Here is a 17,565-nt window from a genome sequence, read left to right as displayed (position 1 = left end):
TTTTGATTCATGCAAGTCTAAAAAATGTAGCTGTGGCCTAGATACAGCAAATTGTTTTGAATCCAAATAATATTTTTTTCTTATTTTTTTATTATTTAAATGTATTTTCCACAGCAAACATATAATATTGAATATTTTGAGAATCAAATACTACATAAAATTTCTGTTCAACTTTTATATTCATATCCTTTCATACCTTAAAAATGTTATTAATGAATATTTAATACTATCCATAACTGAGGATCCTATATCTAATGTTGAATACTAAATTGTTTCAAAACATACAAAATATTCATTTGTAGTTAAGCATAGTAAAAGAGCATAAAATATTAAAAATGAGTCCTTAAGAAATACATTCAAAAGCTATTATATGATATGATAGAGAGTATTTCAAACACATTATATATCTCTGTACATTGTCTAACAGTTTTCTTACAAAAGATTATCAGTGTTTCTAGGAGAGAAATTATTTTATCAGTAAGTATATTTTAAAAACTTCAAAATAGCAAACACTCTTTGAGGTTAAACATTTAGAAAATGAAAATGCTAATTTCAAGCACAGTGAGGAAAATTATCAGTATTTCCATGATGTTTGTAGAACATGATTTTAATATTTTCAACTGTTAATATTCAACAAACAGAATAATTATTTTAAAATACATTTCATTGTTATGTCTCCCTTTTCATTTCTGACTTTATTAATTTGGATACTGTCTCTGTGTCCTCTGGTTAGTCTGGCTAAGGCTTTATCTATCTTATTGATTTTTTTCAAAGAACCAGCTCCTGGGTTTGTTGATTCTTTATATAGTTGTTATTTTTGTTGTTAGAGGTGGAATTATGTTTGTGTGGCTATCTTCTTTTGGGTTTGTTGAAAGATTACTTTCTTGGTTTTTCTAGGGTGTAGTTTCCCTCCTTGTGTTGGTGTTTTCCATCTATTATCCCTTGTAGGGCTAGGTTTGTAAAAAGATACTGTGTAAATTTGGTTTTGTCATGGAGTAGCTTGTTTTCTCCATCTATGGTAATTGAGAGTTTTTCTGGGTATAGTAGCCTGGGCTGGCATTTGTGTTCTCTTAGGGTCTGTATGAGATCTGCCCAGGATCTTCTAGCTTTCATAGTCTCTGGTGAGAAGTCTGGCGTAATTCTGATAGGTCTGTCCTTATATGTTACTTGACCTTTTTCCCTTACTGCTTTTAATATTCTTTCTTTCTTTAATGCATTTGGTGTTTTGATTATTCTGTGATGGGAGGAATTTCTTTTCTGGTAGAGTCTATTTGGAATTCTGTAGGCTTCTTTTATGTTGATGGGCATCTCTCTTTAGGTTAGGGAAGTTTTCTTCTATAATTTTGTTGAAGATATTTGCTGACCTTTAAGTTGGGAATCTTTGCTCTTTTCTATACCTATTATTCTTAGGATTCATTTACTCATTGTGTCCTGGATTTCCTGGATATTTTGGGTTAGGAGCTCTTTGCATTTTGCATTATCTTTGACTGTTGTCTCAATGTTTTCTATGGTATCTTCTGCACCTGAGATTCTCTCTTCTATCTCTTGAATTCTGTAGGTGATGCTTGCATCTATGACTCCTGATCTCTTTCCTAGGTTTTCTAATCCCAGGGTTATCTCCCTTGAGGTTTCGTTATTGTTTCTATTTCCATTTTTAGATCTTGGATGGTTTAGATCTTGGTTGTTCCTTTCTTTCGCCTATTTGATTGTGTTTTCCTGTAATTCTTTAGGGGTTTTTGTGTTTCTTCTTTAAGGGCTTCTAGGTGTTTACTTGTGTTCTCCTGTAATTCTTTAAGGGAGTTATTCATGTCCTTCTTAAAGTCCTCTATCATCATTATGAGAAGTGATTTTAGATCAGAGTTTTGCTTTTCCGGTGTGAAGGTGTATCCAGGACTTGCTATGGTGGGAGAATTGATTGGGATCTGATGATGCCAAGTAACCTTTTCTGTTGCTTAGGTTCTTACGCTTGCCTCCCGCCATCTAATTATCTCTAGCGCTACATGCCCTTGCTATATCTGACTGGATGCTGTCCTTCCTATGATCCTGGTTGTGTCAGAACTCCTCAGAGTTCAGCTGCCTCTGGGACCCTGAGATCCTGGTGTGATCAAGTTCCTGGGATCCTGGGATCCTAGGTGCGTGAAAGCACCTGCGAGTGGAGCTTCTTCTGGGTGTTGTGGGACTGGCTTCGGAGTTAGCGCCCAAGGTCTGCTCAGGGCACAGGCCCTGACCAGAAGGAACTCATGCCACTAGTCAGGTGGAGTTCCTGGGTGCCTGGGTCCCACTGATCCCACTGGTCCTGCTGGTCCCAATTAATCCCCAGTGTTGGGCAGATGTTGTGTCCTCCTCTCCTCTGATCCTATTCAGATAACTTTTAAAGAAAGAGACAGGCACTTCATTCTTGTATAGAAATATGGAGAAATATGGTTTCACACCTACCAAAAGAGAAGTGGTGTAAGGATTCACTTTTCTTTCTGACTCTATCCTACTTTGGGATGTGCAGGCCAATGATAGCCTCTGTAGTTCTGATGTTGACTAAATCAAATGAAATAGTCCTGCCACTGGTGGACAGAGGCCGACCTATTAAGAGATAGACAGAAATACAGAATTAATTTTGAGAGCCTTGAGGTGGCTTGAGTCTCCTTGGTATATTGTAGCACATAAGAAATGCCTTTGTGTGTGTGTGTTTTTGAAACACAGTCCAGGCTAGCTCCAAGTTTAAGCTTTTCCTGCTTCCACCTTAGAGTACTGAAGTCACCAGAAATGCCCTTGTAGTAGACTTTTACATTTTTTTCCTCCATCTAGAGAAGCTGAGATTACTCTCTAATTCTAGAACATAAAAAAATCCAAAATATAGAATTTTTATATAATACTTTTATATGGAAATTTTAATAGTTTGGCAAGCTCTCTTCCCTCACATACAAATATATAAATGTATTCATGCATGCATGTGTGTGGTGTATGCTTGCTGAATCATTTTATTCCAAACACTTGGGTGTCCCTCTCCCAAGATGGATATTCTGTCACATGACCACAGTAACATTAACATGCATAAAATACTTAAGAATTTTGTAGTATTATATAGGCAATGCTTACATTTCTTAAATGTGCAAGACATAGTTACCTTAAATTGATGCTTTGTTTTCAGCTTTTGCATTTATTATTTCAGTCTGGACTGGCCTGGACCTCCCACCCTCCCATGGGATTAACCTTTTTGGAAGTAGCTTTAGCATCTGACCAAACCCACTCAGTCAACAGGTTCTCCAGCGCATGATTGAGGATTGAAAAGAAAGAGACAAGTAGACAGTGCTGCAGCATGACCCCAGTCAATTCTGGGACTGAAGGCAAATTTAATTTTCCCAATCCACTTTTATGCCATCTTAATTACATGCAAGTATTAAGGGTGAGCAATACAATAAGGAACTAGCAAGGCAGTAAGCAAAGTCCTTCAACCGTTGTTTCCTAGAGCTTGTCAGAATGACCAAAATATGTGAGCCCATTTCCTTGATCAAGCTCAAACTCTTGCCTGAAGCCTATGCCTTTGTTCTACCCTAAGATTAAAATTCCTGCCTTCATGAACCTACTTCCCTTTTACAGCCTAAAGCTAGAGTCTTGCTGAAATGTACTTTCCTATCATGCCCTGAAGTCAGATTCCCGCCTGAGTTTACTTCCTTGTCATGGCTAATGTCAGAGTCCTGCCACGCGGTACCCCAGAAGGCTCTCCACAAGCACACACATTCTTCCTGAGTCTCATTACCCCAGGCTAGGTTCAGACTGATTAGGTTCAGACCATAGATTGTTTTGGGATGACAATTTCATAGCTAATGTCTGCCTTCTATTGCACCACATGACAAAGCACATCATATCGACGACTTATAACACTTAAAAGAGAGTGGGAGCAGTTGCAAGATAGTGTCCCCTTTCCTCAGTTTCTCTTTTTGTTTGAATATACTTAAAAGTCTAATTTCCAGAAGATTTCTCATTTTTAAAAGATTTATTTATTTTCTGTATGTGAGTATACTGGTGCTCTCTTCAGATATACCAGAAGAGGGCATCGAGTCCCATTACAGATGGTTGTGAGCCACCATATGGTTGCTGAGAATTGAACTCAGGCCTCTGGAAGGGCAGTCAGTGCTTTTAACCACTAAGCCAACTTTCTAGCCCCAAGATTCCTTATTCTTGTGTTACCCTCTAACACAGTGACTTCTAAAAAGTTACTTCAGGGCTGGAGAGATGGCTCAAGGGTTAAGAGCATGTTGTTCTTTGAAAGGACCCAAGTTTCAGTTCTTAGCACCCATTTTATAGGTGACTTACAAATGCCTCTAAGCTTAGCTGCTTCGGATTTGAGATATATTTGCATAGTCCACTCTTGCAAGAACTTCTAGCTTGTTTGTGACAAATACAAAGGAGTTCAGAGTGATCTTAGCACAGTAACTGTGAATGGTAGCTCCTTGTTCTAAGTGCACACTTGGAGTGTTGGCAAATAGTCACTCATCAGAACCAGTGAAGATACAAAACACTTCTTGTTTGACTATCTCTTGTCTTTGTCCTATGTGTTTCCCCATTCCTGCCTAAGGCAGCTAACACCCGCCTTCTCTGGAATATTTTAAAGATGTACCTGTGCTGTTGTGCTGAGAGGCTTGGGTTGTGTAGCTCTTCTACCATTTTTGCTTGTCCATTCTTGTGTTGACACAAGGTTTAGTTCCTGGTTCATTTAGTTCCTTAATTCATTTAGATATTTTGCTCTCTTAGCAGTGCCCATAGTTTTTTAGCGTGAAGTCATTTTAAATTTATTGCTACAGAATTCATGGGTTTGGTCAGTACAGGTATACATCTTCAATCTCTCTGTACTCAGGAGGCAGAGGCAGGCAGATATCTGTGGATTTGAAGCTAGCCAGTTCTACAGGGTGAGTTCCAGGATAGCTAGAGATGCATAGTGAGGCCCTGTCTCACAAAAAAACAAAAAGAACATAAGAATTTGGATATTACTATTACTATTACTGGGAATGGAATGAAGTCTTTCTTTAAAACAAAACAAAAAACCACCTCACTTTTATTATGTCAAAGTACCAATCGTTGTCTTAAGTTGCCTTTGTATTTTGGTGACCTTGTTAACTTAGATTCACTGAGTTTTAATAGAGAATTCCTATGTAGAGGGTTGTAGAAATTTCTGAATAAAAGTAACACCTGTACGTTACATGTTGCACTAGCTGGAACTCAGTTCTGAGTGACTTAATTAAAAAGGAAGTGTTGTATTTGGAATTAAGTCGAGGTTACTTTGTATTTCTTTGATGAAGTGAGAACTTTTATCTCTCCATAGTGTGCTAAGACTTGTTGCTATTGCTGTACTTTTGGGATTGAATTTTGTCAGAAGGTTTAGCGTGTACAGAGTTTACCAATATGTGAATATGTGCTCCATTCATGTTACAACCCTGCAGCCTGCATCCCTGCAGCATCCCTGCAGCATCCCTGAGACAGTGCACTGGTTCTGCTGCATTAGTTCTGCGTGTGCTGTGGGTTGATTCCTATTGCTCGCGTTCTGTGTTGTTTTGTACAGGAACATTGTCTTGCGCTGCCTGTGTCAGGTTTTCCTAAGAGACTTAGGAAACAAGTTGAGAACCATCCTGTCATTTCTATTTTTTTCTTCTTTTCTTTCTTTCTTCCTTCTTTTTTTGTCCTTCCTCCCTCCCTCCCTCCCTCCCTCCCTCCCTCCCTCCCTCCTTTTTTGTCTTTTGATGTAGAATGCATATAAGATGGCTGATATTTCTTCCTTGCAGGTTTGAAAAGGCTCCGAGAGCCTACTTTACTATGAGTCTGTTTGGGGGAAGGTGGGTTTTGCTTATTGTTTCTCCATTTTTCTTTTAGACAGTCTTTCACCGTCGCCCAGACTATCCTGGTACCTGCTATACAGCCCAAGCTTGCCTTGAACTCATGATATTCCTCCTGTTTCATCCTCCTCAGTATCAAAGTTATAGTTGTGAGCCATGACATACAGCTTGTGGGATAGTTTTTAATGGCAAATTCATTTAAAAAAATATACTTCTAAAGTTTTTTGTATTTGTATTTATATATTGTCTTGATAAGTTTTCATTTTCCTTTTAAAATATATTATTTCTTTTAGAACTTCATAGTGCTTTAGATCATATTCACCTCTTTGTCTCTTCTCCCTTGCTCTCCCTGGACCAGCTCCCCCCCCCCCCCTTTAGATGTTTTGTTGTGGGTGTTTTTTTTCTTAAATGGTACATCAATTCTATTTTATACTAACCATATACTCTTAGATGTGCAACCATCTGTCCACTGGAGTTTGGTTGACCTATCAGGGGTCACACCCTTCAAAAAGGCCTGCCCTTCTCACTCCAGGAAGCTCAGCTGTCAGTGGCCCTCAGTTCTGGATGAAGGCTCATAGCGTACCTCTCCCAGCTCCATATCACAGATTTTCAGTTGTTTCCTTCAGATGAATAGGGATTCCCAGCCTTCATTCTTATGTACGGATGTCAAGGCTGTCTCGTTCTCTTAGTCTGACCAGAGCTGGCCCACAGTGTATGTTCTGTTATTGCCCAGGAAGTGCCGTGGTTTTGTTGACGTCTTTCTGTTGTTTCTCTATTACTGTTTTATTTCACTTACTGTCTCTGTTATTTCCTGGTGCTCAGTTCCTTGGGTCTGATTTCTTCTTCTGTGCTTGTTGTTGGTGTTTTGTTTCTTTGAATTTTGGTTTTATTGTTCTTAGTGCGTACAGCTGGGTTATTGATCTGAGATCTCTACTCTTCAGTTATGTGCTGTAAGGAGATGATTTCCCTCCAAGTAAGACTCAGCTGTGTCCTGTAAAGTGACTCCTTTGATCCACGTGGTATTATGTTTTTTTTTCTTTCTCTCCAAATATATGGAGATATTCCTTAGGGTTTGAAGATACTCCTGATTTTTAGTTTATCTCATCACCTGCACATGTGCTCGGCATCGTTGCCATTCTGTATAAGAAGGTATATGTTGTACCTCAGTACACCAGGTCTGTACTAGTGACGCTGGGACAGTGTTTTCTCCTGTGGGTGAATAGTCAGTGTTTTTACATAGTGTGTATCATTTTCAGCAATATAATTATATTTGTAACAAAATGTAAATAGCTTTCAGTGAATATTGGTGCAACACAGCACTTATTTTTCAAATTAAAATAAATGTCTCCAAATTAGTGGTGTGGTACAACTATTACACTTTTGGGATGTTTCTTTTTAGTAGCAGTTACAATTGGCCATCAAGATCCACCCCATTGTGAATTCTGCGCCATTGCCATATTCTCCTGTGTTCCTCTGCATCTATGTTATATGTTGTAAAAAATAGTACCTAATTTCAAGGAAATGCAAAAATATTCCCTTCATGGAAATTACTAAAGTTGCTGTTTGTTTGTTTTCTGTTTGTTTTGCTGTTCATAAGACAAGGTGATATATTACACATTGTGCTTTAATTTGGCCAAAATGATTCATAGGCATGTATCTTTAAAGGCAATACAAGTAATTGGGATATTCAAAGAATATTGAAAAGAATTAAAGGGCGGGGTCGTACAGTGATGACAGTTCCTGTTTTTCTTTTTTGTCACAAGTACCTTGTGGTCAGTCTTCTCATTGAGAGCAAAGGCTGGGAAATCAGAATGTAGCTCTTGTCTTCCCCTGCCCCTTCCTATTTACCAGCATTTGCTGGAATCAGTTCTTGTAATTATTTGTTTTGTCCCCATCCCCTTTTTGCTCTCCTCTGACCATTCTCAGCTTTAGCTTTGCCAGTGCCTTGAGTATTCAGAGGGTCTATAATGTAGTCCTTGTGTTATTTGGGGTTGCTATTGCTATGATGAAACACCATGACCAACAGAAAGTTGGGGAGGAAAGGGTTTTTTCATTTCCATGTTGCTGTTTATCATGAAGAAAGTCAGGACTTAGTCAAACAGGGCAGGAGCCGATGCAGAGGCCATGGAATGGTGCTGCTTACTAGCTTGCCCTCGATGGCTTGCTCAGCCAGCTTTCTTATAGAACCCAGGACCACCAGCCCAGGGAGGGCACCACCCACAATGGTCTGGTATCTCCCCCATCAATCACTAATTAAGAAAATGCCTTACAGATGGATCTTATGGAAGCATTTTCTCAATTGAGGCTCCCTTTCTCTCATAACTCTGTGTCAAGTTAACACAGTTCCTCTGACGTAGCCATTGAGGTCAGTGGAGGTTTTGCTAGTTGTTCCTAATACATGGTGTCTCTCTGGTACCCCTGGTCTGGCTGTGGCCATGAGTTCTTCTGGGACGGTGCTGAGGTTTTGTCTCTTCCCCAGCTATGCTACCACAGTCCACATAACTAATGATGTTGACTTCTCTTTGTATTCCAGCCTGAAAGAATAGACCCAAGTGCATCAAGACAAGGGTATGATGTCCGCTCTGATGTCTGGAGTTTGGGGATCACATTGGTATGTTTCTGTTGGCTAAACTTTGTCATAGTTATGTAACAGTAAGAGGTTAAGAGGTAAAAAATAGTGAAAGACAAGGAGAAACTTTGTGATTTGTAACAAACAAACCAAAACTCTTCACCCTTACCTAAAGACTATGTTGAAATTTTGGGTTCATTTTAAATGTATCTGCCTTAGTTTTGTGTGCTTTAGCGAAATACCATAAGTTGTGTATCTTAGTCAGACTGGGTAGTTATTTCTTGCAGTTTTGGAGACTAAGAAGTCTAAGAACAAGGGTTTGACTTTTTTGTACAGAATGAGATGTTGTCTTTGTTGTTTTCAAATGGCAAAGAGGGTTAGGGACGTCAGAGGTGCCCCGTAAGTTTACTGACCCTGTTTGTGAGGCACTCTGATTACCTAGTCGCTTCCCCACGCCCTGCCTCTGGAGGCCAGAAGAGTTGAGGGACACAGTTTAAGCAGTGCCTATTTATGCACTCATTTTCTCCTCTCCAAGGTGCGTTTTCTCAGGCCTTTGCTTTGATTGTTGTTTGCTTCTTGTTTTGAACAGCGTCCTTAGCTTCTGTATTATCTGAAGTGCCTGTCCCATATGGATTCTAGGATGTAGACAATGTAAAATTCCTTTTCTTTTTCTTTTCTTTTTTTTTTTTTTCCAGTCTTTTTGAGACAGGGTTTCTCTGTATAGCCCTGGCTGTCCTGGAACTCACTCTGTAGACCAGGCTGGCCTCAAACTCAGAAATCCACCTGCCTCTTCCTCCCAAGTGCTGGGATTAAAGGCCACACCGGGACAAAATTCCTTTTCTTATATTTTCTCCCATTTTCAAGTTGAACCAAGGTCCTTTAGTTTGTATTAAGAGCAATGAGCTTTTTGTAGCTTACCAATCTCATTTTTTAAAGTGGAATTTCTTCTGTAATGAGAATCACATATCTCTTAGTTTTGGTGAAAACTCTTGACAGACTAATGCGTTGATTCTCTTATAGGGAGGTTAACAGTTTGCTTCTGCAAGCTGCAGATATCTCTTCTATTTCTTATTGTCAAACCAGTTCACAGGCTATGTAGGAAGACCTATTGATCCCACTTAGCTGATTGCACATAAAGCACCCAGAAGTCCCTGTCTACTCCCTTCCTGCTGTTATTGTTAGACCGTAAAAAGCCAGGCATGATGACCTGCATGTGTAATGCTACTGTTGGGAAGGCAGGGACTTGCAATCCTTGGGGTTTTCTAGCTGCCCAGTCTATAGCCTCCTTGGTGAATTCTTGGTCTTAGAGAGATCCTGTCTCAAAACCAACCAAGGGGAAGCAAACAAACCAGGTGCCGATGCCTGAGGAACAGCATTCCTAGTTGTCCTAGAGCCTCTACAGCCCTATGTGCACATGCACACGCACACACACACACACACACACACACACACACACACACAGAGAGAGAGAGGGGGGGGGGGAGATGCAAACAAACCTATGTGCAAGTATGCTATTCCTTACTAAAGAGAATTTTTGTTTAATAAGTTGGGTTGGGTTGGGTTTGTATTGTAAGGGAGGAAGGGAGGCAGTTGTACCAAGTCCTTAGGCATAGTAGACAAGAATTCTATCACCGCATCACACCCCCAAACCTGGGAAGAGTTTTAACATAGAAAAATTTTACGTAAGTTCCTTTAAGCTGTGTTAGCCAAGTATTTCAATGCTTAGGACTGCTTGGTTGCTGACTTCCATAGGATAATCTTAAAGTAGCTTTTCACCATATAATTCAGGCTTTCCTTCTTATTCCAACCTGCCCTCCAGAGTAAGGCTGGTGAGGTTATTCCTACTGGGTAAGAGTTACCCTTTCCAGGCATTTTCGGCTTTACTGAAAAGAAGCTTAAGCCAAAGCTATGCTCCTCTTCTCCCTGTGTGTGTGTGTGCGCGTGCCTGCACGTGTACGCCTTCTTACTTCCCTGTGCACCTGTGTCTACGTGGAGAGACAGCAGTTCTAAGGAGGAAGTGGAATTGGTTTTTTAAGAATGGTCACTCTTAACAAACCATTTCTCTGTACCATTTTGGAGCCTCATCCTCATAGTGGGCTCATGACTCCATGTTTCGGGGAAAGTACAACTTCCTTGGTCTACATTGAATTTCAGATCAGAGCTAGGGCAATATTAGATATACTGGTTATTAGCAAATATTTTGAGACCATTATACTGTTTCAATGCGCACTGTATGCTTTAATGGTACTGTTGTGAGTCCTTTAGTGGGTCTGTAAGCCTAACTCAGTTTCTTTGGTAATTATAAAGCCTGACTGAGGCTGAAGTAACCACAGGATTTGAATACTCTTTCCTTTGAATTCAGACTGGCTTTTCATTTGTTAAATGTTCTTTTTACCTTAGAAAGGAATCTGGCCACTGTTTTGGACTGAGAACTCCCATGCAGGTGACTACAGAGTGTGAAAATGTCTTCTGTGGAAGTTGTAGACTAAACCTTCCAGAGCCTTTCATACAAAGGGTTGGGCCTGCATTATGGAAGTGTAGTGGAACCTAGACCCAGACAGCCTTTGCTTTCACCTGTAGTCCAAGGCCTTGAGTTCGGTCGAGGCACATTTCATGATCTACTCCTCCTCCCTAACCTGACAGTTTGAGGGATGGCTTTAAAAGACTTTTGCTGGATCTTTGTATTGACATCAGTCTTCCAATAGAGATTAGTAAATCATGCCTGGTGTCGTCTTCTGCTTCCTTTTTGTTCTCTGTAGTACGAGTTGGCCACAGGCCGATTTCCTTATCCAAAGTGGAATAGTGTATTTGATCAGCTAACACAAGTGGTGAAAGGAGACCCTCCGCAGCTGAGTAATTCTGAAGAAAGGGAGTTCTCCCCCAGTTTCATCAACTTTGTCAACTTGTGGTAAGTATTGTATTTGACAAGGTTCAAACACAAATTGGGGGAGCAGTTAAGCAACTTAATCTCAATTACATAGACGCTTTACAGAGCCAAGGGGGTCTTTTGTTACATTACCCCTAGCTAGGACTATGGGTCACTGCTGTGTAGAAGTTCTAGTCAGCTTGGAGAGGCAGCATCCTCGTATTCTACTACAGTGTTGGTCAAAGCAGCTGCCTCCAGATCTCCAGTCCCGAGTAAAAGTTACTAGGTTAAATGTCTGGATTAGAATGGTAACCTTCTCATGGTGAGGTTGTATCAGGATCACCTGGATGCTTTTACTACTAAGTAACTCACCAGACCAGACTGTAAGGCATGGGTCTCTGGCCTGATTAAAACCTAGAGCATAGCTGGGTATAGGTATGTGTAGTAATGTCAAGTCCAAAGCTTAAATTTATGGGCTAAAATTAATATATCGGCTCTCTGTAATCATTTTCCAAAGAAGGGTTGGACTCCATGCCTGTTATTGTTGTCTACTTCATCATTTTTTTTATATGCACATGGCACCTAAGAGCAAATATATGCAGGGCTGGGGAGATGGCTCAGTGAGTGAAGCACTTGCTGTGCAGATATGAAGCCTGGAACTCCACTGGAGCCCCAGAAACCGTTAAAAGCCACATGGACCACATCATCTGCTTGTAACGCCAGCACTTTTGTGATGTTTGTTGATTGGAGTTTTTAGGTCTCTTTCATCTTTTCTGACCAAATTCTGCCTATTGTGATCTTTCAGAAAGGGGACAGAATGCCGCAAGAACTAGTAGAAGAAAGCTTGCTGGGTGACAATTGGCTGGCATCCTCTATTCACTGACAGTTCTGTATATATAAAATGCAGTTGCATAGCTCCATATTGGCCATTCTGTATATCCATTTTAATGAAATACTTGCGAAAAAGAATCTAATGTACATCACAGACTGTTTATTTTAAAGTGTTTATATGTGTTGCGTGCAACAACACAGGCCCCACAGCATCCATGTGGAGGTCAGAGACCAACTTTTGGGAGTTGGTTCTCACCTTTTACTTGTTTTGTGTTGTGAGGCTGGGCCTCTTGTTTTTGTCACCGTGCTGTGTACTCCATACTGACTGGTCTGTAAACTTTTGGGTGTTTCTCCTACTTCTGACTCCCATGTTGGGATTGTAGAGATTACTACATGTGTGAGACACTACATCCAGATTTTTTTCCTGGGTTCTAGGGATCTGAATTTAAGGCAACAGGCTTGCAGGGCAGTGCTTTTACCCATTGAGCCATTTCCCCAGCTCTGTTATTTTGATACCTAGACCTCCAATGTGGTTTTACTGTGTGCATGTAGTACTGTGTTACATTTTCTTCTTGTTTCTCTTTGTGTCACAGCAGGTAGCAGTGGTGAATATAAGTGTCTCATGCTTTTTTTATTTTTCAGCATGTCAAAATTGTCTGAATCATTATGTCTGCAGTTGAAGGATATCTGTACTGTCCTCATAAGAGCTTTGTTTAAAGCCTTATGTAACCCAGGCTAGCCTTGAACTTTCTATATAGCCAAAGATGACCTTGACCTGGTCTGCCTTTCATTTGTAAAAAGTAAAATAATTGGGTCATTATGACTTCGTCTTAACACTGTTACTTTTATGTTATTTTAGCCTTACGAAGGATGAATCCAAAAGGCCAAAGTATAAAGAGCTTCTGGTAAGTATGGACCCTGTAACCAGAAACCGGTGGTTACCTTTAACTTCCTAGCTCATTTCTCATAAAAGGAATTTGGCCTTATCATGTTAGAAAATTCTCCTGAAACATTTCATTGTGCAGTCTTAGTTTGTTTAATTCCTGTAGGACAAAGTTAGTGAAATTTTATTCAGGATGCTTCTGGTATGCACACCTCTGGTAATGCACACCACTCTGCTAATACAATCCTTTGAGACGTTTTAATTCAGCCCATGATAAGCTCCTTTGTGTGGCTATCCTTTGAGCAGAGGAGAAAGTACTGTCTGTGGTCTAATGATGTGAAAACATTTGACGAAAAGTTTGCATTGCTTGTCACATTCAGGGCTTTCTAAGGCTGTTAAGCCAAACTTAGGATCAGGTAATGTAAGAGAAGTTGCGGAAAGACTGTTGTTTAGTGATAGAGAACAAAAAGAGGGCTTGGTGATGAGGACTGTGGACTCTGGAGAGCACAGGGAAGGGCTCTCTTGGCCTTTTTTTAAAAGTAGAAATCAGAAGGTTTGAAACTGAGAACCTTTTCAAAGATCCTTGAGCTACCAGTGGCTTACTCTAGTGTCCTAAGAAGCTCAACTGAGATTCCTGTAGTCCTTGGATCTCAGGTGGTGTGGTAAGGAATAAACAACTGTTTTCTTCTTTAGCAAATACTCCCTGTACACAGTTCTGAGACTTCACTGCCAGGGTGCAACCTCCAGATGGTGATGCAGTACCTCACATTTAAGGTGTCCACATCCATCCACTGAAATGTTCATGCGATGAGTGCCGTTCTTATGATATATTGAAGCTGTGTGTGATTGGGAGCTTATAGTACTGTATTGTATAGACATTGAGAAGCACTGACGTAGGGCTCTGATACAAATGTTTGACGCTTTCTCTGTTCAATTTTCTCGCAGAAACATCCCTTTATTTTGATGTATGAAGAACGTACTGTAGAGGTCGCATGCTATGTTTGTAAAATCCTGGATCAGATGCCAGCCACTCCCAGCTCGCCCATGTATGTCGACTGATACCGCTGCTACATCAGACTCTAGAAAAAAGGGCTGAGGGGAAGCAAGACGTAAAGAGTTTTCATCCTGTATCACAGTGTTTTTATTGCTCGCCCAGACACCATGTGCAATAAGACTGGTGTTCGTTTCCATCATGTCTGTATACTTCTGTCATCTAGACTGTGCATCCCTGTAATACCTGACTGATCACAGTGTTAGTGCTGGTCAGAGAGACCTCATCCTGCTCTTTTGTGATGAACATATTCATGACGCGTGGAAGTCAGTACGATCAAGTTGTTGACTGTGATTAGATCACACCTTAATTCATTTCTAGACTCAAAACCTGGAGACGCAGCTACTGGAATGGTGTTTTGTGAGACTTCCAAGGCTGGAAAGACACAGTCATGGATGTACTGTCTGAGCATAGAGAACCCGGGCTTGAGTGAGAAGAGCTTGCACAGCCAGTGAGACACATTGCCTTCTGCAGCTGGGAGACAGAGGAAGGATTCCCTTTCTTCACCAAGTGCAATAGATTTCCTCATCTGATAGGCTGTTGCTTTACCGTCACACGCGATGTGCTCAGCCAAATTCCCTACTCAAAATATCATGTTAAATTAGAATTTATCTTTACCAAAAACCATGTTGCTTTCAGAGAGGTCAACATTAAAATACTGAGACAGGACAGAATGTGTTCTTTGTCCTTTTCCAGCCCTGCTCTTCTCTGGGAAGATACAGGAGTCTGCCACCTGTCATAGAAGGGTGCTGCCAACTTGATGCTCTACCTGCCACCAACCACCAGGACTGAAGGAAGGAAACAGTACTGAGGGCAAAGTTTACAGATGTTTTTGATTCTGGCATTTTGTCCAGAACAGCTTGTAGCAGCTATAGATTCCCCCTTGGCCCCAAGCCTGGGACTTGAGCCATCGTAACTCACTAACAGGGAGAATTAGCTAGTAGCAATGTGCCTTGATGAAGATTTCCTGCAGGCAGCAAAACACCAAATCACAACGCTTTGCTTCTCGACATCATGGGCCAGGTCCTCAGTTTCTAACTCTTTCCCTTCCCCACAGTTCGTTGTCGCCATGCGGCTTTTGCTCAGTCTAGTATTCTGCCTTGTTTTTCACATTGGGAACCCTAACATTACCAGGGATGCTACTTACCACAATTTGTAACCCTGAATCTCTCCTGTGCTCTGGTGTTCAGAAAGCTGAGACAGCTGGGCCCAGTTGATGTTGTACGTGAGAAAGAGGCAGTCTGTTGGAGAGGCATACTTGAGCAGGATAAAGATCCTAAATGGCAGCCTTTCAGATAGGCATGTCTGACACCTGCTGAGGCCTCTACCAGTTCACTCTCTCCCTTGGAAGTGGAATTCTACCCACCTAAACCCCCCAAAAAAGACAAAACGAAAAGAAGCCACTTCATCTTATGTGCCGCTGCTTGTCTTCAGCCCATTAGCCAGGTACTGAGCGTCAGGCTCTGCATAGCAGTTAAGCAGCACTGGTAGTGGTCTGCCGTGCAGGGGATGCCTGCTATGCAGGTGATGCCCTCCCAGGATCTATTCCTGGTGGGCACTGCTGTGTCTCCCCCAGAGTGGCACTCAAAGTACTATCAAACAATAAAAGGAAAATGGTGCTGTTTGAAGTTACATCCCTTCTCTTTGGAGGATTTAAAAATGATCTATCTTTTGGTCCACTTGCCTAATTTTCCCATTTTCCACCCCTGGCCCCCTACCCTTAGATTCTCTGTGTTCCACAAGGAGACATCATGAGATGTCTTCCTTAAGCTGCACCAAGCCATTGTCCTCCGTTGTTCCCAGGACTCAAGAGGAATTTGTTTCTCTGCTGTCAGCTTCCTGTCTGGCTCAGTATAGCCTCACTCTGCCGTTATGCAAATGGAGATCAAAGTAATTCTGACTGTCCAGGAGCTATCTCACTTTCTGCTGTGTGGGCGGCCACATAAAAAGGCAATTTTAGTGTATTAATCATAGATTATTATAAACTATAAACTTAAGGGCAAGGAATTTATTACAATGTATCTTTATTAAAACAAAAGGGTGTATAGTGTTCACAAACTGTGAAAATAGTGTAAGAACTGTACATTGTGAGCTCTGGTTATTTTTCTCTTGTACCATATGAAAGTATATAAAAATTATCAAAAAGCTGATGTGCAGGGATATTGCCTTATTTGTCTGTAAAAATGTAGCTCAGTAACATAACTGCTTCTTGGAGCTTTGGAATATTTTATCCTGTATTCTTGTTTGAATCCTTCCTCTATTTAAGACATAGCCATGGAGCCCACATGTTTATGGAATAGTCTACCCTTTGCCTGCAGGTCAGTTGTAATAAATCTAGGTTGTGATGATGGTCTTGTAATCTGATTTTCTGCAGTCATACCCCGAGAAAGAAATTCAAGAAAAAATGACATTAAATCATCTGTGCATTTCATATACAGGAGAGTTATCTCCTTCCAGAAGTTTCTGGTTCTTTTCTTTATTCGTCCCCTCCCTCTGCTTCTTCCCTGATGTAACAGTGTGGCACAGCTTGCTTTTTTCTTTTAGCAGCTGTGGTGCAGTCTTTTCAAGCTCGCACTTGGGTGTCTGGACCTACTGTGGTTGTAGAATGCTGCAGGAAGCAGGTTCAGTTCTACCTGTATCAGCGTTGACAGGTGTGACCTTAGGCCTGGTGTGGCCAGCCAGGCTCCTGATGCTGAGACTCCCGGGTGAGAGGTCAGATGGGATCTCTTACTGCTACCTGAGAGGAGAGCAGGGTGAGGAGGAGACTGCAGTTAAAAAGGGCTATAGGGGTCATGCCCGAGGAGCTCCTTGGGGTGGGTGGGGTGGGAGGGTTACATAATGGAAGTGAACACAAAAGTCTCAGGAGCCTGGAAATGGTGGGAAGCCACCTAGTCTGAGTTTTTCTGCTGTGTTCCCATGGCCATTGATGCCTACTTGGTCATACCACAGTGGTTCAGCACTGTCCTGTGTCCTCTCGTGTTTGCTCCTTAGCTAAGTGTTGCCTGCTGAGGGAAGTAGTACCTCAGAGGTTCTCATCCCATTTGAGCCAGTGTCAGGAGGAACAGGTGTACTCCACGTTCCATAGGACTATATCTTGTGTCTGTTCATCTCATTTGATTCTGAGTGCAACCCCACCAAAATCACAGGGTAGGAAATTCTTTCTAAATAAGAGAACAGAAAGAGGTTACAGAAGTAAAATTCTGCCTCAGGTATTAGTAGGGAACACAAAGGCTGAAAGACTCAAACCCAAAACTATAAAAACATGCTATTTAAAACCCATTATCTAAGGCAGGCAAGGTGGCTCAGTAGATAGAGGAGCTCAACACTTGAGTTCAGTCCCCAGGACCCACATTGTAGAAATGGAGAACCAACTCCTGTAAGTTGTCCTCTGACCTCCACAGGTGGTACAGGTGGCACACACGCCCCTCCCCAGGACTAATAAGAATAAAAACCCCATCACCTTTAACAATAGAAGTGTGTGACTGAGAAGTTGTTGGATCTCCTGTATTTGTGACTCTCACCAGGCCTGCTCTGTTGTCA

General features: G+C 41.2%; 1 protein-coding gene across 8 annotated transcripts in view; it reads left to right on the top strand.

The window, feature by feature from the left end:
* Map2k4 (mitogen-activated protein kinase kinase 4) overlaps positions 1-16,480 on the top strand; it is a 100,116-nt gene extending 83,636 nt beyond the window's left edge. For 6 of the 8 annotated variants that reach the window (NM_001316369.1, NM_009157.5, NM_001316368.1 and 3 more), the window contains 4 exons: positions 8,359-8,436; positions 11,154-11,302; positions 12,951-12,996; positions 13,920-16,480. In NM_001316369.1, coding sequence (NP_001303298.1) covers positions 8,359-8,436; positions 11,154-11,302; positions 12,951-12,996; positions 13,920-14,033 — 387 coding nt within the window. In that variant the 3' untranslated portion in view covers positions 14,034-16,480. The remainder of the gene's footprint in view (positions 1-8,358; positions 8,437-11,153; positions 11,303-12,950; positions 12,997-13,919) is intronic. The other 2 variants (XM_030246018.1, XM_011249033.3) reach the window with 1 other exon arrangement.
* The last annotated feature ends 1,085 nt before the right edge of the window (positions 16,481-17,565 follow it).

This window comes from Mus musculus, chromosome 11 (assembly GCF_000001635.26).
Source record: "Mus musculus strain C57BL/6J chromosome 11, GRCm38.p6 C57BL/6J".
Taxonomy (NCBI): domain Eukaryota; kingdom Metazoa; phylum Chordata; class Mammalia; order Rodentia; family Muridae; genus Mus; species Mus musculus.
This window is presented reverse-complemented; position numbering and strand designations above follow the sequence as displayed.